This window comes from Cyanistes caeruleus, chromosome 5, assembly GCF_971803275.1.
Source record: "Cyanistes caeruleus chromosome 5, bCyaCae1.hap1.1, whole genome shotgun sequence".
Classification (NCBI taxonomy): domain Eukaryota; kingdom Metazoa; phylum Chordata; class Aves; order Passeriformes; family Paridae; genus Cyanistes; species Cyanistes caeruleus.
In genome coordinates, this window is record NC_141705.1 from 32,015,927 (window position 1) to 32,040,800 (window position 24,874).

At 38.0% G+C, this 24,874-nt stretch overlaps 1 protein-coding gene across 14 annotated transcripts in view; it reads left to right on the forward strand.

The window, feature by feature from the left end:
* The window catches only part of ACSL1 (acyl-CoA synthetase long chain family member 1), a 150,750-nt gene extending 127,297 nt beyond the window's left edge, over positions 1 to 23,453 (forward strand). For all 14 annotated transcript variants that reach the window (XM_086889075.1, XM_086889071.1, XM_086889070.1 and 11 more), the window contains 19 exons: positions 71 to 185; positions 558 to 622; positions 1,886 to 1,987; positions 5,612 to 5,711; positions 5,879 to 6,057; positions 8,793 to 8,825; positions 9,003 to 9,054; positions 10,130 to 10,203; positions 10,966 to 11,043; positions 13,318 to 13,452; positions 15,068 to 15,202; positions 15,942 to 16,037; positions 17,068 to 17,140; positions 17,808 to 17,896; positions 20,238 to 20,354; positions 20,714 to 20,857; positions 21,363 to 21,464; positions 21,566 to 21,637; positions 21,837 to 23,453. In XM_086889075.1, the coding sequence (XP_086745201.1) occupies positions 71 to 185; positions 558 to 622; positions 1,886 to 1,987; positions 5,612 to 5,711; positions 5,879 to 6,057; positions 8,793 to 8,825; positions 9,003 to 9,054; positions 10,130 to 10,203; positions 10,966 to 11,043; positions 13,318 to 13,452; positions 15,068 to 15,202; positions 15,942 to 16,037; positions 17,068 to 17,140; positions 17,808 to 17,896; positions 20,238 to 20,354; positions 20,714 to 20,857; positions 21,363 to 21,464; positions 21,566 to 21,637; positions 21,837 to 21,977 (1,902 nt within the window). In that variant the 3' untranslated portion in view covers positions 21,978 to 23,453. The remainder of the gene's footprint in view (positions 1 to 70; positions 186 to 557; positions 623 to 1,885; positions 1,988 to 5,611; positions 5,712 to 5,878; positions 6,058 to 8,792; positions 8,826 to 9,002; positions 9,055 to 10,129; positions 10,204 to 10,965; positions 11,044 to 13,317; positions 13,453 to 15,067; positions 15,203 to 15,941; positions 16,038 to 17,067; positions 17,141 to 17,807; positions 17,897 to 20,237; positions 20,355 to 20,713; positions 20,858 to 21,362; positions 21,465 to 21,565; positions 21,638 to 21,836) is intronic.
* Positions 23,454 to 24,874: the final 1,421 nt, after the last annotated feature.

Consider the following 24,874-nt stretch of genomic DNA (forward strand, 5'->3'; position numbering starts at 1 on the left):
TTCCTTCAAGCAATTCCCATTCACTTATAGCCAACAAGGGTGTCTAACCTTTCTAATTGCTTTTCCTTAGGGCGGTGAGCATGCTCGAAGGTCCTCTCTTCTCAACAGCGACGAACTCTTGTTGTACTACTATGACGATGTGAGAACAGTTTATGATATTTTCCAAAGGGGTTTACAAGTATCAAGTAAGTCCAAAATTAGAGATACTATCTTAAATATGTAAAAAACTACATATTTGAACTCTTTTAAAATGCAACTGAGCATAGGGAATCTCTATCTAGCTATATGATCAATGCACTGGATGTGAATTTTCTTGGGGACAAGTTAAACAGGTATTTTGTGAAACAGAGTTCTGTGAATAAAGGCAGTGCTGTATTCCTTGGCCTAAACCAACTTTGTTGCCTCTATCCTTTGTCAACTTCCTTCCCTGCACCCCTGAAAAAACCCCATTTGTCATCTGAAGGTGTCTGATGAGAATCTAGGGGCTTACCACCAAGAGTGGTGTCAGGACAGAGGAGTTTGGGTTAAATTTTGAGTAACTTTTATCATTTTTTTAGATAATGGTCCATGTCTAGGTTTTAGAAAACCAAACCAGCCGTATGAATGGATCTCCTATAAAGAGGTAAGTAACCTCTCTTAGTGCTAGACTTGCTTTTGCTTGCTGAGACTATTGATACAATGTCTAGTAATGTGATATAAGAAATCTGAATTATTTATGTTTTAAAGTAGTAGCAGAATATTGCAGAAAGGTTCTAGTTCCTATTACAGTATCTTAAAGGAGCAGCCTTAAATGTGTGCAAGGGAAAGAAAAAATAGCATCTCCTGCACTTGGTTTGTGAACCCGCAAAAATTCTGAAATAAAACTGTTATCTTGGCATCTCAGTGCTGAATTGTTTAGAACTTGGGCACAGCAGCAGCTCTGAAGTAGTGTTCAGGGGCTCAGACTGTGCTTGCTTCCAAGAGGCTCACTTTACACTAGGAGAAGTTCTATCTGCAGGTGTTGTTTGGGCTTCCTGACACCTTGTCTCCATAGTGCTGAATGATGGTTGTATAGGGTGCTAGCAGATCTGCTTCTAACTAGCAGCATGCTGCTTCTTAATCCCTGAAAATATCTATATGCAAATCTCCATTTACAGCTGTGCACACTTAGGTTGTTCCTGATTTAATCAGTTGGTCTTCAAATTTGCATAAACCTTGCCTATTGCATGCTGTTAAGGTCATTAAACACCTTCTGTGTGTAACAGACCTCACCTTTTTCCCAAGGTGACTTTGCTGGGAATTTATTTGGTGCTACCTCTTTTATTAAAGCTTTGCTTTTGGGGTCATGTGACTAACATGGTTTCAAGTCATGTGCTATATAGAAAGAATTTAGAAAATTGCTTTCCTAAGCTTTGTTAATAGAACTAAGTGGGTTTTGCCTCCTTGTTCTGATTTTTGAAGGGAGAAATGCTATTCTATAGGCACTGAATGAAGTAAAAGGATAATGTTTGTATGTAATGCTTGTGATTAAGCAGAAATACTATTTTTAATCATTCTAGGGTCGCTTCTTGGGTTTAACACAGATACAGCAAAACAGCCTTTTCTGTGTATGTGTGCTGAATTTCTAAATTTAATTCTTAACTGCTAAGTTACAGACTTAACACTTTCAAGTCTGACTGAATCAAGTGTTACTTCTGCTGCATATTGAGTGCAAGTGTAATAATTACAATCAGTGCAATGTAATGACACTGCAGTGTTTAGTTTATCAAAGTCACAGAGGGCATCCAGAATAGCCTAAAAAACTTCTCTCTTATTCATACCAATTAATAATTGTTAAGGAGAGTTAGCAGTTACGAGCTTGCTCTTATTTTTTTTGTCCTTCCTCTTTTTCCTTTTGCCCTTCCAGGTTTCAGACAGAGCTGAGTATGTGGGGTCTGCATTGCTCCACCGAGGCTTCAAACCATCTCATGTTCAGTACATAGGAATCTTTTCACAAAACAGACCTGAGGTAACTTAACTAAAATTTTAATCTGTGATCTGGCCATTACTAAAATGGCCTACTCCTTTTTCTCTTGGCAGTGTACCCTCCCCACTGAGAGCCCATTTGAAAAGCCAAAAGACTAATACTGTAGACCTGTGAGCCATTGACATGGCACCTTTTAGCTAAGAACCGCTCTGGTAGTTGACACAATGGTTAATGTCTTGTATTGTTGTGTTTTGGTTGGGGTTTTTTTCTGTGTTTTTCCCCCAGAGCTAAATGCAGAAGGCTGGAGGGAGAGCAGAAAAAAAATCAGGGAATTCAGGAGAACTTAACTAATTATCTTCTGTTTCCAGGTTATGGCAGTGGCTTTTTTAATAGGAAGTGAATGTAGTTCTTAGTGAATGTAAACACAACTTGGTTTCTCTTAAAAAGTAACATTGAAGAACTTAAATAGTTGAAAGTGACAGGAAATCACAAGGAGGTGTTTAAACTTTTAAAACACAGAGAAACAGTGATTAAATATTTGGACAAAAATGTGTTAAGGTGATAATTCTGTTTCTGCCGGAGGCCCTGGGCACAAAGATTCTGGTAAGGGAAAACTACTGCTGAAGGCAAAAATTGGAAATTAATTTAATAAAAATGGGTAGAAAGACTAAAACTGGCACAATTAAAGATCATGTGAGACAGCTATGGGGATATTCAGGTTGGTAATGCCGTATCCTTTTTAACCCAGAAGTGGCTCTAGATTTCCCTTTCTAAAAACATTATGCAATATTCAGTAAGTATATGTTCTCTACACTTGTTTATTAGATCTGTTTGGTGGGACTAAATTTCTCTAACCTAGGTTTGTGCTTAGTAGTTTGAGCTAGTACTTGCTGCATTAAGCTAGTTCAGTGTAAACCTATATAAAGACAGGGGACTGCTTCTTACCCTTTATCAAAAGGATGCTGTCCCTCTTGATTCAGCACTCCCATTTGTGTTTGCAATTATCAAAGGACATCCACAGTTCTGACAGGGTTGGAAGCTCAACCAGTGTCTTGGTCTCTTGTCACTAAAATGCAAGCTGTATGACAAGTGACTTTGGCTTCCTTCTTTCTCTCAACCTACACCCTAAGAAGCTCCCAAGCTCTTGGGTTTTCCTGATGGTTTTCTATTTCTAACAGCTTTAGTTCTATTTCTGTAATAAACAAGGCTGAGATATATTCAATTAGGAAGCTGTTAAATAACATGGAGCTACAGACCATACAGTTCAATTTCCTGTGCATATGATGTAATGAACCAGAAGTAAAAGAGGGACACAGATGTTTTTGTTGCACCAGTTTGAATTGTTTCTCTGTAGATCTTTGTGTGCAGAGTCTCTGCTGGGTTAGTGAATTTCTGGAGGAGAAAATGGAATTTTGCTCATGGATCACAGAGATAAAATGCTTAAGTTGCATTGCTTTGAGTTGGGTCAGGAATGAGCTGAAAAGATTTGTTTAAACCAGCAATTTTAAATCTGGGATTTTCCCTGCACAAAACTACTGGATGGGTATTGTGACATTCCAGTTATGGTTACTAATCCAGACAGGAGAATATGTGAAGGGTTTTTTTAGTGTGTGTGTGTGAAATGATTCACATTTGTTATTATAGGGAACAACTTCTGGGGAAATCCCCTAATGGGGAAAATCCTAGCAAAACCAAAACTTGCATTTGTAAATAAAAGTATTACTTTCTCTTTGAGTTCTTGGAAAACAGGCATCTCTTCTGGAAGTGGGGAGGTTTTGTTTTGGATTGAGAAAAATCACAACAATGAAGCATGATTTCCCCTAGCAGAAGATCAGAGCCATGTCAGAAAAGAAACTGAAAGTCTGACTGCTGTCTATATTTAGTACTAGTTGCTTGCTTGGGCTTTGAGAGAATTTGAGTGTCAGGGTTTAATATTTATATTTACTCATAATTTTAGAAGGAAAATGGAAAAGTGTATTGGTAGCCCAGAAAATAAAGATGCTGGTTGTACCATTGAGAATGATGATGTGCAAGAGTTGTTGGAGGCTGCAACAGGAGGCTTTTATTGGTGTGTGCAGTTTCTGAAGTCTTTTTGTAGTAGACCCCCATCTTAATAAAATAACTTCTAAACTTCTGGCTGCTGAACAGCAGCACAGCTGTCCATTGGTACAAGTCCTGGAGGACGCTGTTTAGTAGGAACTATTCAGTGCACCCTTTCATGGCTATTATAAATGTGCCTGCTTAGACTTACCAGTATGTGTAATGTCTTCATGAAACTCTAGTTAGCTGTTAGCTGGCCTTGTACTAGTTTTATAAGGAGTCTTTTTGGACAGGAGGTGTACAACTTACCCATTGCATGAATGCTGTCAGAAAAATTTCCTGTGTTTAAGGCTGCTGAATCAATCAAGTACTTTGGGAAACTGGCCCTAATAAACAGTTTGTAAAACTGAGATTGGGCAACTTTGACATAATCTCTCTTAGATATTTTATTGAATAATTAGCTGAATCATGTTTAAACTTGTCATCATGTGGCAGTGAGGTAGCTGGCTAGTCCTGCAAAAACACTGGAAATTGTAACAGCTTGGGGGAGGGGAAAGGAAACACCTCTGTTAGTGCAAAGCTTGTTGAATTTTAAGTTCTGGTAGGTTTTAAGATGCATGCTATTTTGTTCCTGTCATTTGGACAGACTAAAGGTACTGAGAATTTTTGTCAGTCTTTGATTGGAAAATCAGAAACGTTCTAGTCTCACTGGCCTCCTCTTTGTGTCTGGAGGCTCTGATTTGAGGAGTTGCATGCTATTCTGTATTTTGGTCTAGCTAGTTGGTTACAAAATACACCCAAGAGTTACTATCAGAAAAAAGAATTGCATTACTGTCTTACCTTGATGGTACTTTGGCTGAAAATAGGCTGGCTGTAAAGCATAACTCATATAGCACATCATAAGGCTGAAATATTCATTATGGTTATTGTTATACTTGTTAGCATGTAAATCCTTCTTACTGCAGCTTGCAGGGATGTAATTGCATTTTTTTAATAGAAGTCTTCATATTAGATTTCTATAAAGAGGAATGGTTAGTGTTGAGAAATGCTAAGGAACATTCTGGGGCTGACTCTCCAAAGGACTTTTACTTTAATTGCATGTGTTGTATGCCTGACCATCAAATGAGATGCACATAATATAGGGGTAAGAACACTGTGTGCATATAAATTTAACATGTGGTCAGGACATGAGTATTTCACTGATTCATGGTAATATGGAATATTGAAAGCTTTGCCAACCTCAATAACATAAAACCAATAAAAAATACGGTATTCTTGCTCAAGGCCTTTCTGTTAGTAGGTAAACTAAGGAGACAGTTTGTTAAATGATTTTTTCAAAAGTACTTAGTATTACTTTTAGGGATAGTGTTGAATTTTATTGGATTCTTTCCTATAGCTCCTTATTATTTGGGCATTTTTTCCTTCCTCCCACATAAAAATTGAGTAGGTCTTCAAAGTGAAAAAGCAATACAAACTGCCACTTACTTTTTAGAAAGATTTGTCCACATGAGCTGTGTCCTATTAGCCTCCTTGTTAGAAGGAAGCTACATTTTAAATATGAATCTTTCTTGGAGGCTTGTTACAATAAGCCAAACATAGTGACTTTCATCGCTTCTCTTTGTGCAGTGGGTCATCATTGAACAGGCATGCTATGCATTCTCCATGGTGGTGGTGCCACTCTATGATACACTGGGAGCTGAAGCTATTACCTACATTGTGAACAAAGGTAGGACACCTTCAGTAGCTCAGCAAATGGATGTGTGATGACAATGATGAGTGAGGGCAGAACTGTAGCCTTCTTCAGAAAAGCCTTCCATTGTGACATACTGATGTATGGATGGATCTAGTCAAAACTGAACTTGTCATGTTGATAATATAGTTCTTTTTCATCAGCTGACTTGTCATTGGTTTTCTGTGACAAACCTGACAAGGCCAAACTTCTGCTAACCAGTGTGGAAAAGGGAGAAACTCCAATACTCAACACCATTGTTATTATGGATTCTTTTGGTGTGGATCTTGTGGAACGTGGCAAAAAGTGTGGTGTGGAAGTCTTCAGCATGAGAGAAATAGAGGTAAGAATGTTTAACTGCTGTCATCCCATTTACTTGCCATGGGTTAGTTTCAAAATACTTAACTATCTCTTGGATTGAAGTGTATACAAAAATATGAAAAATAATAGGAGGAAAAAACTTTCTAATGGTATTTCACAATGCCCAGAGTATAAAAGTGGATATGCCAAGATGACAGAATGAAAGCTTATTAACATAAAAGACTGAACACTAGATCTGAGTGTTAAGGCTTGCCCATGTGAAGCATAATGTGATAATTATATACTGTGACTAATATTTGAGAAATTCTTATTTCAAGAACAACCTGTGTAGGTTTTAGTCTTGTGAAAAATGGTGCTTACCCCTGTACACTGAATCTACAAGGTGTTTTCTGGGGAAGAAGGAAATTGTCAGTCAGCTTCTCACAGGATAAGGTTATGGTGATATAGAGGAATGAGCTTCTGGATTTTGGAAGTATAAATCATTTTAATTAACCACCTGATATCAAGTCTTGGTGTTGCTTGTAGGTTTTTTTTGTCTGCATAGATCTCTTATGCAAGTTTATTTCATAACTTCACTCATTTGGAGAACCCTCTTCCAGGATCAAATTGCATGAAGTACATCTTTACTGTAATATTGTGAAACTGGGTTTAGCCAGGTTTCAGCTGTTGTTTTGATGAAGGCTTGGCTCACTAGACTTTGAGTATCTCCAGATAAATGTGCTTATCTTGTGCAGGTGTCAGTAACTGGTGTGAAATGCCTCATTTCACTGAACTTGTTCTCATAGCAGTTAAGACAGCTATGTTAATAGGGCCACCTTCTGGTAAAGATACAAAAATGTCAGCATGCCTTCTTTCAAAAGAAGACTGACTGGCAAACTAGCATCCATAAAAGTGCCAGGTTAAAATGGAGCTAAAAACATGAAATAAGGCTAAAGTTAAGTGACTTATAGTTCACTGTCCAAAGGGCTGGGTTAAACTTAGAAAAAGTGGCCCAACTGTAAGTTGTTAGGCTAAAATGAACTTCTTTCCTTGAGTTGAACTGCAGTTTTTGACAGAGGGTGATGCTTTCCACTGGATCTTCTAGCTATGGAAAAACCAAACTGAGGGTAAATGTTTTACATAGGATGTTTGTATGCTTTAGTGATGTTCAGTAGTACTATATAGCTCTTACTTCATTAATGCAAACATCAAGTGTTAAGTAATAGGTGTTCCAAGAGCCTTTTGGGGAAGTATAGAGGCAAGCTTAAATAATTCTAATAGTCCTTCAGTGAACAGGAAGGTTTTGTCACTTGTTGTTTTTTTTTAAGGGGATAGAGACTTATAGTGTCTCCTGAAAGGTAACTATGAGCTGTTTAGGAGCTTAGATTAGACTAGAATACTATTTCTAGCTTTGACTGGTTGTTTTCTGGATTTCTGGCTTGAGCTTATTGCTCAGCTGTGCATGGGTTAAGTGAACCGTTTCTCTGTGTATCCCCTGGAAGCCATCAGCTTAGCTTCTGATGCCCAGTATCTATATGTATCATGTGGTTACTTGTAGCTGAGTAACTCTGAATAAATGGCTCTTTAACAGGAAGAGGTGGTGGAGTTTTGTTCTAAGAGATCAAAACAAGTGTCTGGTGATTTTAGCTGTATATTCAGTAAATCCCAGATTTTACTCAAAGCAGGTTATAGGGAGGTACTGAGCTTCTGGTGGTACTTGAAATGGAGGTGCTGTTTTGATCAGACAGCTGTGTTGCCATAGTGGTAAATCTTTGCATAATGCACCCTTTCAAAAAGGCAAGCTTACAGGTATGGGGATGTTAACTGTGTTTCCAGACATTCCCTTTGTCTTCAACCTCCTTGGGTAAATCTAAGAGGTACATGATACTTAAAGAAATCTAGGGCTCAAAGGAATGCATATGCTGTTATTGTTACCTGGAATGTAAAGGCAGTGGTGAAGTTGATGTCTGCCCTCAAAGGTTGCTTCCAAAGATATGCTTAACAGAAGGTCCTCTTTAATTTGCATAAGCTCTTAAGCTAGTATTGTTTCTAATTTTAAATAGGCCTGACAGTATTAAGTCTTGGTTTGAAACTTTAAAGCTTATAGATACTCAACATCGGCTTGCAAATATTTCCTTTTATTTGCTATATCCTTGGTTTTCATATCCTTTCTCTTCTGTCTAAAGAACCCTAACATTAGTGGTCAGCTCTGAGTAACTAAGGAGGAAGAAGGGCTCTGGATGAGAGTTTCTCTTGTGTAAAAGGAGTTCAAACCAGCAATGAAACTCAGTCTTCCTTGGAGGTGCTTGCTGAGATGAATTTTCTTTCATTTATTTAATAATTGTTGGTGGCACATCTTCTGCTTGAGGTATAGGATTGATTGTTGTCTTACCATAACCTTCAACTTCCCTAGTGAGTGACTTCCAGTTTACTAGCTGCAGAAAAGCCCTGTGAGTTTTAGCTAAGTTATCATTTTTGTATTTGTAGAACATGGTAGTTATTCTATGTATTTTTGAAATGTGCTTTAAAGCTTTTGTTACTCTTACAATCACTAGAGAATCACAGAATGGTTTGGTTGGAAGGAACCTTAAAGATCATCTGATACCCATCCACCCTGCAGCCATGGGCAGGGATTGTTGCACTGGATTGCTAAACAAGTTAAAATGCCTTGAGAGAGTCTACATTATGAAGTATTATGGTGTTTAGTTATGTTTGATAAATTTAAATCAAGAAAGCTACATTCTTATGTCTACACTTTGCCTTTTCTCCTTTCTGTAGGAACTAGGAAGAGCACACAGGCAAAAACCTATGGTAAGTGTGAAATTGGTTCAAGTGACAATGTGAAGCTGGTTAGCATTCTTTAGATAACACTAGCAAATTTCCCTATCTCCCATAGCTCAGAAATAACACTAGTATCCTGATATTTTGTCCAGGAAAATATTTTTCCTTGCTGTCTTAACCATGCTAATACTTTTTTAACTCTCATAGCCTCCAAAGCCAGAAGATCTAGCAGTCATCTGTTTCACGAGTGGAACAACAGGTACACCTCATTACATTATATAGAATTTATTATTCTGTATGTGCAAAATTAATTCAGAAGCCCTTCTACTACTGGTTTTTGGTTTTTTTTTCCCAAGATATCCTCCTGCTGTTGCATGTTTTTGGCAAATAGTAGCTGGGGTAGTGTTATGATAAAGTTGCTTTGGATTTTTAATTTTTTTCCCCATTTACTAATGACAAAATTCTAGTGTCCCCTGCCCCTCTGCTACCACTGTCCGCCCCGCAGCAGCCAGGGAGGCAGGGGACGTAGATCAGCTTGCCAAGAAGACCCTGAAAATGAGCTCTTTCCCTTTGCTGAGATGAAGTTACAGCTTTATTTCTTGGGATCCTTCGGGGTGAGATGCAGGAGGGAAAGAGCAAGAGCTATCAATAAGCAGTCCTTTTTCAAGACTGGGGAAAGGGGAACTGGGGAACAACCAATAAGGGGAACTGGGGAGAACAAGATAAGGGAAAGAAACTTAAAAGTCTGCATTTTCAGGGGTACACTTTTTGGGCCATACCATTTTTCCTAACTGCATTACAGCATATTAATACTGAGATGCAGTATTGGGGGAGTGTTATGTTTTTGGACTTAGAAATAAATAATGAATTTGTGTTTAGATATTAAGGGCTCTGTATCAGACTTCAGACTATCAATTCTTCCATAGTATTTTTTTTTTACTTTATCAGCAAAGTTGTTCCATAGGTCTAAGCAACCTTGCTGTAAGATCAAAACAGACTGTCTAGATGCTACTTGCTTAACATTTGTGAAATTCATGTCCACTGGCATGGAGCATAAGGAAAGAATACAGCAGCAAGCAACATATTTTAAAACAGATGTGAGAACAGAAATTATTCTGAATTTGGTAGCTGCATCTTTGGGTTCCTTAAAAAGTTATAAGACTTCATCACAAACTGATTACTTAACTGTTGCCAGCTGTTCTTGACAGAATTTTAATTGATACACAAAGAAATGTATTAATATCAAAGAATGCTATCACATTAGTTTTGCCTCTGCTACCTTAATTTCAGGGATCTGAATTTCACTGTTGAATCCTGATGTCTTTCTTCCTTAGGAAACCCTAAAGGAGCTATGATCACTCATCAAAACATAGTCAGCAATGCTTCAGCTTTTGTGAAAACTACAGAGGTAAACTGAAAAGATAAACATTGTGTTCTTGCTCGGGGAGAAATAATCTCATGATCAAAACAAATACTGAAATCTTTGGTCTTAAGCTTTACTAAGATCCAAGTGAAAATGTAACTTGACAGCACTCTGTGCCCACTAGTCAGAAGTCAGTGTTTACTGGTTATTCTGTCAGGGTCAAGAGCCCAACAGATTTCCAGTCTGTTCTGATGTAAGCAATGTGATATAATGATCCTGATGTGAATGTGCATTACATTCTGCCATGGGCTTATAGTGTTTTTCATTAGTGCAAGGAGTACTGTTTTTAAATTAAACAACTGTCTCACAATTAGCTCATGTGAGGTACTTTTGATATCAACCTTAGGGTAAATGGGATAAACAAATTTACTAATCTAAGATGAAAGTGCATGTTTTCAAACCAGTAGTATTTTAATCTCTATTGCTCCCCTACCCTCCCAATATATGTAATGGAATTCTATGATTTCTATCAGATTATATTTCTCTTCAGAATTCTATGTATGACAAGTTGCAATAATCTAGTCACTGTACTCAATTCAAAAAGATTATTGTTTCTGCTGTGTCTTTACTCATGCTAGTAAGTCATTGCTGGTAATTTTTTAATGAAAGAAAAACAATGAAACTTCATTACAAACAAAACTGAAGCAGGGGCTGTGCTCTAGAGTTCAGATGCTAGATTTTATAGTTGTGTTTAACTTGGGCAAAATAGAGACTCAGTGAGAATTAAACTTTTGCTAACACTTCCAGAAATCATTCACACCTTCCACTGATGATGTTCTGATATCATTCCTGCCCCTGGCTCATATGTTTGAGAGAATTGTTGAGGTAAGCATCTGTTTGTTGTACTAAATTATTGAGAAGCTTACTTTTCTTACAGAATGCATGCAGGTGAAACATGGTCTTCTTTCTTGACTCTTGCAAATGTGTGTGAAAGCTTGAAATAAGGCTCAGGAAAGCAGTGTCCCATAAACAGCACATAGTTAACACTAGACTACTGGTTTTCATGCCAAAATATAAACATTAACCTTAGAGCAAGGGTTAATAAGAAATTGGTTTACTAGAACATGAGGCAATTAGCACATGTACACTAGAAATTCCCTCCAATACAATTAGTGCATTATTAAAAATCCATGCCATTTTTTAGTCTGCAAACTTCAAAAATTTGTTTTATAAGGAGATATCTTGTTTGCTTACACAAAACTAATTTGGAGTCACCATTGCTTTCAAGAAATTTCAGCGAAGAGGAAGGGATTTTGTTTCAGTGGAATTTTCTTCCAGGAAATGGAAGTGGCTTTTAAAGCCATTTCAATGACAAACTTAGAAGTTCTCTTGGATCACTTGTTTTACCATATAGCAAAATCTGAGGCTTAATCTTTAAGAATGAGAGGGCTGCAGTTGTATTAATGCTGTCACTCTTGAAGAAGACCTCTGGGCCCATTTTGGGTGCTATGCATTATTGAATGGATGCAATTCCCTTGTGCCTCTACAGTATGTAAGAAGTTCTTGTATTAATTACTTATTGAAGTTGAATTAACACCTTTTCCTCAGGTGAGATTGCAAATACATAGATTGAAGGTTTATAGAGGGAGCATCCATGCAAGCATGAAAAGGCATACGAAGCCAGAAATTGTTCTATGACTTCCATGAGGAATCCTTACTTTTCTACTGAAAGTGTGTGTGTGTGTATATATATACACAAAAATGTATATATTCATATATGTGTGTGTGTATATATATGCTAGAGAGATTTGGAATAGTACACAACTGAGGGCTACAGGTGCCCCTGGGCATTCAGTACTTTTTCTTCCTGGTCACCTTGACATCAGTTGTACCTCAGTGTCTGTTTTAATTCCCCTGTCTTGCACCAGAACATACAAGCTCTGTAGATGACAGCTCTGCTCTTGATTATGCAGTAGAAACAGGATAGGAATTTGGATTTTAAAATAAACAGTGAAAAGACTGTTTGGATTGCAGTATTGCTGTGCTGGTTGAGGCTTGTACAAAATAAGTGGTGTAGCTGCCTGCATAAGAAAATTAACCAAGACATTACTGGTAGAAAGGAGAAAAGATTTCTTGCTGTTTGGGGTAGATATGAACACAGGCTTTGTGAGAACCAGTCTTTGCAGTTCTGTTTTAAAGTTGATGTTTCCTTGGATTTAGCATCATATGGAAGTTAGAGGGTCAATGAACTTGACTTGACAAACATGTTCCTACCTAGTAAAGGCAGTTGCTGCTCAGTCCATATGGACTGATATATTTGCCGCTTTTAGCAGATGGTGGCAAAATATAGGTGGATGGGGAAAGTGACACTTTAGAATGTCTCATGCAGCAAATAAGAGGATGGATAGTAGGGAATGAAGGGATGGGTGTTACAGAGGAAGCAGAATAAATAAAAGTAGGTAGTTGTAAACACAAGGAGAGGAGAAATGTTAAGAAGTAAAAAAAAAAATAGGAATATAAAGGGAGGGGTATAAGGTTGGTGGTGAAGCTTCTAGACAGAAAATATACAACACAACAGGATTAAGTCTGCCTAACTTTGTGTCTGAAGTGATGCAGAAATAAGCTCTGGTTCTTATAGAATCTTCTAAATATCATCTTGATCACTTAAGAACCTCTGCTTGCATCAGTCCTGTGAAATGAGAAGGAAAACCAGAGTGCAAGGAGGGGAAGTGAAGTAGCACAAGACAGAAATCCTCACTGGCCTAGTAAATAGCATGTGCTGACTATAAACACAGAATTTCTAGGTATTAAGCAGGGGAAAAATAAGTCTAATATTTTTAAATAAGTTTGCCAAATATTTCAAAGGGAAAAGCTTTCTTTTCAAGTTTTTTGCTACCTCTTGACTCAGTGGTATTGCCTTATTTGACCAACTGCCCTTTTTTGGATCAAGGCTTTTATTCTAAGCTTGAAAGTCTGGTTTGTGTACACCAGATGTGTATTGCTACTTAGTCTTTTTAGTGCCATCTTAAGAGTGTGAGACTGCTGGAAAACTAGTCCAGAAGTTGAGAGGATTTAAGGCTGCATAAGACTGTTACACATACAGAGCTGGAACACATTGTACCTTCTGCATTTTCAGAGTGTTTACTTTTTTTCTAACAGTGTGTGGTTCTGTGCCATGGAGCCCGGATAGGATTCTTCCAAGGGGATATCAGGCTACTCATGGATGATCTAAAAACACTTCAGCCAACTGTATTTCCTGTAGTACCAAGACTGTTGAACAGAATGTTTGACAAGGTAAGTCTACAGGCATGAGTGCAGACTTTTAAGAGACTCCAAAAAGTTTGTGCTGCCAGCGTAGGAGTAACTACTGTGCCCTGGGATATCAAATTGGCATGCTAACAAATGTGTATATTGCTTTCTAAAGGAGAGCTTAATGTACTGAGAATAGTACTGGTTGCATTAAAACACTTTGAGGCAGCAAATACCAGTGTTGAAAAAACTGACTAGGGGACTTGATTCTCTCTATCTTGATTAATGACTTAGTGTTTTGCTCTGAGCAAGTTATTTAAGTCTAGTCTACAACACGAAAATGAGGCTTGGCATCTGCATGCCACGCTTTTAGCATCTGACTCATAGAGTGGAATTTGCAAAGCAAGGTCAGGTGTTTGCCTGTGTTAGCATGGACACATACAAATTTCCTACATGGCTGCCAGTGTGCCCTAGCTGGGAGAACTGTGAACCAGCCAATTAGGAGTGCTGCAGAGAAGGTGTGTCTGTAGTCCCACTCTCCTGTGTGTGCTGCTTGCCTGCTCAGGGTCATCTGAGATAGGAATTTGGAAGTAGATTCTTTCTTGAACTTCTTATTTTAACTGGCCTTTTGTATATATGTGTAGATATGTATATCCTTCTAGGATACAGCCAGGGGAGCTAAAGGATATAATAAATCCTATGACTGCTAAAGAAATGGCAGAGCTGTCTATGCTGTCTTAGCCAGGACATTTCTCTGACCATGAGGCTAGAGGAACACCAAGTAACACAAGGTCCTGTTTGGCTCAATAACAAATAGTGCAGCTGGAATCCATTTGAAGGGGAAGAAAACCTGAGACCAGCTTTTAGTTTAAAATGTAGCTCCTTATTCTGCTCACACATTTTCTACTGGAGTTTGAGAAGCAAAGTTAAGGCTTGGGACTTGTTCTCATGATTTCCTCTTGCTTGTTTAGTCTGATGCCCTAATGCTTACCACCATTTCAACCTCACCCACCCTTGCAGTAAGGTAGCATATGAACCCAGCAAGCTGGGGAATTGGCATGGCAGGGGGGCATAATGCTGCTGTCTGCATGCTTTCAGTCATAATGCTGAGTCTTCCTCTTTCCAAATGAATATACTGATGTGTGGGTTGCTGTTGAGTCTGCTCTCTGGCTTCCTGAGAACAACTAGAAGGAGCCTTTGAAAATTGATCTAAAGTGCAAATTTGTATATGCAAGACAGAACTCTATTTGGTGTTTCTGAAGTGACCTGCAACTCCTCACAATACCCTGTGCTACATGATGTATTATGGGTTCTTTTCAGAAAATGCTGAGGATTATGCTCAATTTGAATTTTGATGATACTAGAATAGAGAAGTAAACCATCCATTTTGATTCATACATTTTAATGAAGAAATTATGCATTGAAAGAACATCACACAGTTTGATGGATATCAAGAGTTAGTTAAGTGCTGATTTCAACTCTTGAATTGAGGTCAAAATAAAAATGCTCAAGTATTTCTTACTAAAATTAAGATGCCTATCAATAAAGGTTGTTTTAATTTATTTGGTTTTCTCTGTTAAGAGTCTCTATGCATGCATATGTAAGAAAAAGGGAATGGTAGTCTATGAGGATTCTAACCATAGTTCATCTTTATTAATAGATTTTTGGGCAGGCAGATACTTCATTAAAGAGGTGGCTGCTGGATTTTGCTTCCAAGAGGAAAGAAGCAGAACTCAGAAGTGGTATAGTTAGAAATAACAGTTTCTGGGATAAAGTCATCTTCCGTAAAATACAGGTATGCTTGAAAACCTTGAAGTTGAACTTTGAAGTTATTGAATTTCATACGAATAGTTATAATCTGGTATGGCTTTTTCACTGAATTAAGACTATCTGGCTACTCAGAGCAAAAATCAGAGCTGTCTTTCTATTTCCAAGCTGATTTTTTCTCAATTCCTTTAGTTCTCATAGTATCAGTTAACTATTAAGGAAGTCACTCTGAAACAGTTTGGTGCTTCCTTTTTACCCCTTTGAAACCAAACATTGTCCTTCTGAAGGAAGAATGCTAAGTATGAGACAGCACTACCTGTAGCCCCCACTGTCTTCTCCCGGTTGGTCACTAGTAAGTCATGCCTGCTATTATATCTGATGCTCACTTGCTATGGCCTTAACCTTGGCTGTACAACATGCCCATGTGGCTGCTTTTTATAGCATTCAGGATGTATGAGAAACTGATACAAGGCAGTTAAAAATAAAGCCATTGCTGTAAGGCCATGGCTTAAGCTCTTTCTTGCAGAGTCTGCATTGCAGTGACACCATGTGCAGATACTGTATGTTTGAGATTCTGTATCTTCCAGCCATTACTGAGACTAAAAACACTGCAAGAAAGACACCTTGCCCTAGCAGACTAAACTTCTATTCTCAAACATGTGTGGGTGGCACTTTATGTGAGCAGTGGCTAAGGGTGTCATAGAAGATAACTCTGGAAATTTTTCTGGAATGCTTTTGGTGTCCACAGTATCTTGTGTCTGTTGTAGGCAAGTTTGGGAGGAAGAGTGAAGCTGATGGTTACAGGAGCAGCACCTGTGTCTGCAAGTGTACTGACCTTCCTGAGAGCAGCTCTTGGCTGTCAGGTGAGTTGCCTGGCCTTAGTCCTAAACCATAAATATTTTAGCACCTGGCTCCAGCTTTGTTAGAGCTTTTCTAGCAGTCTAATTATATGGATAACTCTTCTTAATACTCTTGGAGACTGTACAAGTGCACGCTCTTTTCCTGAGTTTCTTTCAGTCCCCTGAAATTTCTGTATTCATCCCAAAGTCTTAATTGGAGCAACCTGCTGACCTGTCTTAGAGGGAAGATTTTTTTTAAAATTTTTTTTTGTTGGGCTGCAGTTAGCAATAAATTACCTACTTTAAGTTTCTGGAGTTTGCCTTGCTTACAGAAGTATTTGTAACTACTCTAGAAAATTTAATAATCAATGTGGTAATATTGAGGTGTTACTGTTTTGAAGATGAGGCTGGGGTGAATGCACACATTGAATTTATCTTCAGAGCCTCTTCAAAGTATGTGCTTGTGGAGGTAAAATTTGAACAAGAATGGCATAGAATAGAATAGAACAAATGTGTTGAAATTAAATGAATTTCAAGGATAGAAAACTAATACTGTAAAATATCAGGCTTCTGTAATTTCTTGAAGTTTTCAGTAGTGTGCTGGTGTAGCAATGTGTTTTGCACAGAAAAGGGAAGCCTGTCTTGTGTATAGCAGTCACAGAGCTGTGATGGGACATAGGGATTCCATTTCTGGCTGTCTCAAATAAACCTATTTTTAAATTATGTGAATGAAGTCACTGCTAGTGCTATGGTTCTTCATTTCTTTCTTGCTTCCTCTGCTGTTTTCTGTTTTGATCTAAACAGGTGTCACATGCTGTGTGAAACTGAGTGAAACTTTTGAGTAAATATTGGAACTGAAGGTGAATATTAGCACTTAAAATTGCATATTGTGATAAAACTAATATTTCAAGTTTTTTTTAGAAGGTGCTGCTGAGAGTTTTAGTGCACTGAAATTTAAACAATTAGAAGAAACAAAATAGTAATTGCATTTTAATGAAGAAACTTTGTCTTGAAAAGTAGTGGTCTTAGAATGTATTTTGATTTCACCTTCTAGTTCTATGAAGGTTATGGACAGACTGAATGCACAGCTGGATGCTCCCTGTCATTGCCTGGTGACTGGACAGCAGGTATGATGTTCAGCTGTCTACTGGTCAGTTAAATTTTAAGATTATTGAAATTTTTAGAGGTCCCCAATTACATTATTTAATCTTCAGTAATGCCTATCACAAAGGATATTGATTTTCTTCAAGCGAAATAAAAAAACTTTGAAGGGATCCCTTGATGTTTCTACCCCTAAATAGCTATGTATGTTCAGTAATTCAAACTTCTAATAGGATTTGTTCTTGTAAGTTGAAGTAGCTTTAGAAGGGAGGTCATAGTATTAACCTTTGTAGTTTCTAGCAAACATGAATCTTCTGTGTAGTGCTGGAAATACAAATGGCATCTTTTGGTGGTGGAATCTAGAGTCTGCACTTCCCTCAGCTGTTAGCTCCCTAAATGTAGAGATGCTCCCTAGCATCTCTAGCTCCCTAAATGACATAATCTTGCTAATGGAAACTATAGTGGCACTTCAGCTACTTAAATATGTCTGTAGAGTGAGGATACTGATTGTAAGAAAAATCAAGCCGGAGTACATGGTTCAGCTTGTAACATTCTTAGGATAGCTGAGTCCTGGCAAATTTGAGCTACCTGAAATCAGTTTTCCATTTTTCTTCAGTGTGTAAACTGAAGATTTTTTTTTTCAGAATTTGACTAAAAAGCATCAGGCTATTGAAATTTTACTCTATTTAATAGGTCATGTTGGAGCACCGATGCCATGCAATATCATCAAGCTTGTTGATGTACAAGAAATGAATTACTTGGCTGCCAAAGGAGAGGGTGAGGTAAGTAATTTCAGAAAGTCAATATGAGTCTCTTGGAAATTTTGGAAAATGTTTATTTTTTTGTTCCTGAAGTAACTGAGTTTCATAGAAGTGCTAAACATGGCCTGCTACCTAAAATCTCAGATGCCTGCAAGCAATACCAGTTAGTGATTCACAGATGCAAATCAGGAAATATGTGGGAGGGGAGAGGAAAGAGTTTATGTGGTAATCTGTTATCCCACAGGCTAACACATGGTTATATGACCATACATAAGGTTGTATGATCAAGGCAACATCTTCCAGCTGTGGAATAGCTGGGAAGTGTGGCCACCTACCTCATACTGCAGCTACCCTTCAGCAGAATGCTGGCACAGGGCTTCCCTCACACTCCACTGCCAAGGGCCAGAGAACAGATGATGCCTATAGCCAGTCACCTAGCTTGTGATGTGTGAGATGAGGTAATTTAAAGTGTTTGGAAACTTCTAAGAGAAATTGAGATCAAGTGCCATGAAAGTTGCTGATGATTTGTGATACCTGCCTGCAAATTTTTCTAAACTTTTTATGCAGTCTGCACAAATAGAACACGTATATTTTATAAAGGGCCTTTTGAGGGCTCAGCTTTATATGTGATGCTATATGCTTTCTTTTAAAGTATTTTTTCAAAGTAAAGTATAAACAGTTTTAACTTTGTATGTACTTCAAACAGGTGTTCATATAGTAATTTATTTTCCCCAAGCTTCGAAAGCAGATTAACTGTGGTGTCTTTAATATGCTTTCAAGAGGCTGTGGGGGCAGCTGAGGGAGTGAAAACTTAACTTAAAAATAGTTTAAGCAAGTAACTAATTTGTAGCTACAAAGGATTTATAATCTTATTTGTTTTGGTTGTAATTTCTATGAGACTAGAGACAAATCATTTGCTTTAACTCCCAGAAATACTCAAGGATTTATTTAGTCTTGGTGGTGGGAAACTGCTTGCAAGTGAAGAACAATGTCAAAATTCTAATGTCTTGTGTATAATTCCATATTTAGTCTTCATCAGCAATTTTTGCTTCACTTTCAGTACATTCTTAAAGCTTGGTCTGCTAGAGAAGCTGAGTATAAATTCTTATAATAAGAAATAGTTAAATAGTTTAAAAAAAACCCTCCTAAAAGTGTTTTGCTTGCACTTAATGTGAGTTTGCTGCATTAGGAGTTACTTTAGACTTGAATAGAAATTGTAGCCCCTCAATATATCAGGTGCCATCTTAGTCTTTCAGGCCTAATTTCCTCAGTATAAACTATTCTAAATATAACAGAATGGTGTAACTTGCTTCAAAAAGTCCATGGCCATGGAATTGGCTCTTTATCTATTTGCCTAAAATAAATACTTTCTGCTTTTCATCTGGTTTAAATATTTCTAGTCCCCTTCACTGAGAGTAACCTTGCAATATTCCCTGCTCTGTCAGCCTTGCTTTTCACTTTTGCCGGTCAAGAAGAATAAATTTGTGAATAGAATTATATATGAGCATATGCAGATGAGCTCTTGTGCCAGCTAGGAGGATACAGATAAATGGTTGGCTGCCTCTACTGGGAAAAGCTGTCATCTACTGCCTTCCTGTGATCTTAGGAGCTGTGAAAAATTAACATTTGATTGGTCAGTCTTTGACTTGACTGGGACATGTAGAGTTCTCTTTTATTCATATCCTTCCAGACAAGGTCTGTTTTAGAACAGAAATGGCTTGCTTTGTAAAATATTACTTTGGTTTGGTCCCAAGTTTGGTACTTTCTCCATAAGGTCCTCAGAACCCTCACTAATATTCTGATCTCCCTCCTGTTGACATCTCACGTTCATTGTATTGCAGTTCACCAGCATCCTGGATAGGCACTGAAAGTTTTTCAAGAATCAATTGCTGAATTAGTAATTCCTTCTAGCCTAACTTTTGGACAACAAAAGTGCTACTTGCTTGGTACACAACTTCTTTTTTTACTCCACTAGTTTTTAGCACAATGCTCCTGCTGTTTACCAAAGCTTAAATGAATGTGTTGCCAGGCTGAGAGAGAGTATTTCTGGATCTAGCAGAACTTTTTCACGTAAAGAAATAAAACCAAATTTTTTGATAGGTTCCAATTATTCAACTAGTGGGTAGGAACACTGCTTCTAGACTGGAAGAGAATAGATCCTTCCAATTGCTTCTTAGTATATTTCATACCAATGGAAAACTTTAGGTCTCCAAAAACCATGAGTAGAATTTCTTGTACAAACACAAACTTCCTCTTGCCTTTTTTAGTGGGGGTTGAAAACTATTGGAGGAAGCATTTGTTGATAGTAGTGATTGCTAACTTTCCTTCACTGTAGCATATATTAACAGATGGCTCTTTTCAGGTGTGTATTAAAGGGCTAAATGTATTTCGTGGCTATCTGAAAGATCCAGAAAAAACAGCAGAGGCTCTGGACAAAGATGGCTGGCTTCACACAGGAGATATTGGGAAATGGCTACCAGTAAGTTAACTTACATTGCTGGAATGATGCTTTTATAGTTATTAGCAGAAATTTGATAAATATATTAGAAAACACTTGGTATTAAACAGAATTAGTTAGGTGAAAGACAAGAATTTGTGGATAATCACTGTTGTAGCTAAATCTGTGTGCCTGGGCCTAAAAAAGTATTGACAGTGCCATTTCTGAGGCTTTCCCCAGTTTAAATTAGATGGAAACATAACCTGTTCTCTTCTAACATTAGTTTGACAGTTCTCTGGCTCTGGCATAGTTTTACTGTGCCAGTGTGGCATGCCTAAGGTATGTAGATTGGTTTTGTACTTGAAGTATCTCCTCTGAGTGAAAGTTATTTCTGTCAACAGAATGGTACATTGAAGATCATTGACCGGAAAAAACACATATTTAAACTAGCCCAGGGAGAGTACATAGCACCTGAGAAAATAGAGAATGTGTATCTGAGATGTGAAGCTGTTGCACAGGTGTTTGTCCATGGAGAGAGCTTGCAGGTAAGCATTTTTCAGGTAATTTTAAAAGTTAATGCAAAAGGAGACTGCAGAAAAGTCTTCCTTTCTTCCTTTTCCCCAAGCTTTGGGACTGAAATTTAAATTTGTCCCATAAACTTTTATAATTTTGCATTTTAGTTCTGATTGGATTCCAGCAGTCAGGTAGCATATTTTTGGATTTAGTTTTACACCAGGTAGTGGAGCTGAACTAATTTGCATATTAATGACTGTATATAAATTGCTAACAGTGTCCCGTGGGAAAATCCCAAAAAACAAACAAAACCAGAAAAACCCACACACACCAAGAAAGAACCTGAATACATTGGGGGTTTTGTAAAGAGAAATGTGGGTCTTAATTCTTTCAGTTCAGTTCTAAATGTGCTTCCTGTGTTCAGGTAGCAGAAAGCTGCTGACTTTACATCAGGATCAGAAATGCTCCCCAAAGAAATGTGTAGGAACTAAAGTGTTGACTTAAGAATTTTTGTCAAGCTTTTTTCCTTTTTTTTAGGCCTTCTTAGTAGCTGTTGTGGTACCTGATCCTGATACTCTGCACAACTGGGCCAAGAAGAAGGGATTTGAAGGCTCCTATAAAGAGCTATGCGGCAACAAGGCAAGGCATATCTAATTGAACAGTTAGCTGTTCTGCATCAACTTTTTCAAGTTGCTCCTTATGCAAGCATGAAGCTGTACAATGTATTTCTGTATCCACAGGATGTAAAAAAATACATTCTGGAAGACATGGTGAGAATTGGGAAAGAATCTGGTTTGAAGTCATTTGAACAGGTATGATGCTTGTGAGAACCAAATACCTAATTCTTTGTACTTCTCAACACTAATATTATCTGATTCTTCAGAAACTGCTTTTAATTTGTGTCTGGAAAACTTCTCAAGCAATGGGCTTTGTTATGATGTCTGGGCATATTTTTAATAGTCTTGTCTATTTCAAGGAATACAGTTTAGCTAATACTTTTTTGTTTTCCAGGTGAAAGACATTGTCCTGCACACTGAAATGTTTTCTATTGAAAACGGCCTGTTGACACCAACACTGAAGGCGAAGAGACCAGAACTGCGAAAATACTTCCAGTCACAGATAGATGAACTCTATGCTAATGCCAAAATGTAACTGCAAATGGAATGAGGAAAGTGGCACATGTCTGTCTACTGTTGGCCTTCATATCTGTATTTTGACTACAGCAAAAATAGGGAAGGAAACTGTGCAATCATTAACTTGTACAAAAATGGGTACTTGCCATAGGAACATTGAAGAAAATGGAACACTGCCTTACTGTCAAGTCGTGTTGCATACTGTTTTTATGGTGACCTACAATTTCCAAAAAGAGCCTTAACTATAAATGGTAACTATATGTAAGTTATTTAATATTTCCTTGGTTGAAAATGGGACTCACCTTCTCCAAGGAGCTAAGGTTTTATTGCCAGCATGTTTGCTGTCTGCAGTGTGTTTTGCAGTTGTCAATTCCACAAAGGATTTGGCAGCTTTGAAAATGCCTCTAAGTATCTTGCATCCTCAGAAAAATTACTTAATCTGTTCAAAAAACCCCACCACCTAACCACCAAAAGCCCCAAACCCTTACAGTTTGCATAGCTGGTATCACATCTTTTGTTAGTCCCAGTATTAACTGGGGCAAGGCATCTGAGCTGTATCTCCCTTCTACATCTGCAGCCGGTTATGGGATGTACTTCTATAAGGTAGAAGTCAGCACTCCACACAAAGAAGACTGATGAGTAGAAGTTCCTCAAAGTCTGCATATGGTGGTTCTGCACTGTGTGGGTGCAGTTCATTCAGCAAGTATAGCCTTTGCTACATTAGCATGATTCAGGAGTGGCACCAGCCCTGTAACTCTGGCAAGAACACTAGAGACCTAAAAACCAAATCAGGAGGCTGGGCTATGCTAACAGTCAGGGTAAACACTGCACCTGTACCAGACACTTGTTTCCCTGTAATGAACTTGTAATTAAAATGCATTTTTATAAAAATGTGCCAGGCCCTCTGTAAGTGGAAGAGCTTCTGACATAACCTCTGTTTTCTGTGCTTTATGTATGAGCCACTGAGTACTCTTCACCGAATAACAAAATAGGTCAGGTAGAATGTTTTTGCCTGATGCTTTGCAGCAATTGGAACTATTTATACATGCCAACAGAACTGTGTGTTGGCCCAGGATAGGCATTTGTTCAGGGATAAAAGCCTAATTCCCAGATAAATTGAAAAATAATAACTAGTTATCTTTTGTTTGAAAAATCAGCAGAAATAAGCCTTATTACAGCATCAGTCTTTTGCTATCCTTAACAGAGTTGGTTTTGCATTAACATTCATTGCTGTTTTTTGAAAACGTGGATCTATGTAAAATACAAGCACAACAAGGTTTGCACTAAGATTTGTGTGATTGTAATGCATTACTCTGTAGCATAATTTCATGTGTATGCAATTCAGGTACACAAATCCAAGTCAACTGTTAGAGCAGTAGTTTGTTACATTGAAATTCAAATGTTTGCTTAGTGTTGGCTATTTCTATGTTTTTTAAAACCAAAACAATTTTCAAAACCAATGAAGGAAACCAAAATAAATATTTCTTCATTTCAATGGTGTGATGTGTTTGTTTATCAAGAAAAATGCTGCTGAATAACAAGCCTGAGTAATATTCTAACAGACAACCTGTAAAACTCTGCTGCTACAGCCATACTAAATACAGTACAAGGCTGGTTGTTTACACTTTTTACTTTTGGAAAGTGACTTTTTATGTTTAAGGTGTTGGTCGATATTAGTAAGAAAAGGATGCTGTTGTATGTAACTTGCTCTTTCAGTACACTACAACGATGCAAATCTTTAATTTTTTTTTTTGCCTTTTTCCTGACACTTGTGTTCTTACTATCATCTCAGATGGCTAGATTTCAGTTAAGTTTTCTGAAACTCTACCTGTGTGGTAGTGGGTTTCCTTATTCCATGCATTTATTAAATCCAAACATCCCCAGGGTACAGCTGGAGAGATTTCAGGGACAGTTACCAAACCAGGGTAGAGAAAGCACTACCACCCAGACACTATTTAAAGTTCCATGTGAATACAGATGTCAATTCAAGATACTAAGCAAACTTCTGTTCCTAGTCACTGTAGAGTTTCCTCTCTTAAGTAATTTTGTATGTTCCTTTATTCCATAGTGAAGGAAACCTAAACCAAATTTGTCACTTAATTAAATAACACACTAAAAATCAGTGTGTCTAAGCTGCTTGGAAAGGCAGGGAAGTGTCACTGTGTCTCATACTGGAGAGAGAGCTGAGAGATGGATGAAAACTGGATCTAAGGTTTATGTTCTTAACAACATTCTATTTGAGAAACCTTTCTGGAGAAGCCATCTATCACTACAGAAACAAATTTGTTTGTCTTATTAGTGGCTCAGGGGGCTGGGTGTTATAGCCAGCAACATAAGTCTAAAAAAGAACTTACCACCTCTTAAGCCTGAAGTGATTATTTCACTGTTTTAGTATATTTTTCTGGCTAAAGCCAGTATATCACCACCACCAGTGTATAAGGAGGTGTGGTATCAAAAGGGCCCCTCCGGCTGACGAGACTTGACAAATTGCTGAATCTCATCTAACAATTTAATTGCCAGAGATGAAATTTTAGCTCGAAAACCTTAAGAGCCTACTTCGTTTGTTTGTTTGTCTGGTACGCTATTAAAGCAAGTTTTATTTTGTGCGGTTCAAAATAATTTGCTGTTAAATGTGCTGTCTCTGACCACAGCTTGTATTTTATCTTTGCAGAAGCGATCTCTTTCGCTTGCTTTTCCAGCTGCACAGCGTCAGTTAAAGGGAAAGGGAGGGGAGAAGAAAAGGGGACGTTCTTGTGGTTTGTTTTTTGTATTTAATCAGAGCCATTCATAGAACACTACGGAGGAGAGCGCTGGTTCGGTGAATTTTTCGGACGCTGAACTGACTCCAGCAGGGCGAGCCCGCCGCCGTCCCGCCGCCGTCCCGCCGCCGTCCCGCCGCCGTCCCGCCGCCGTCCC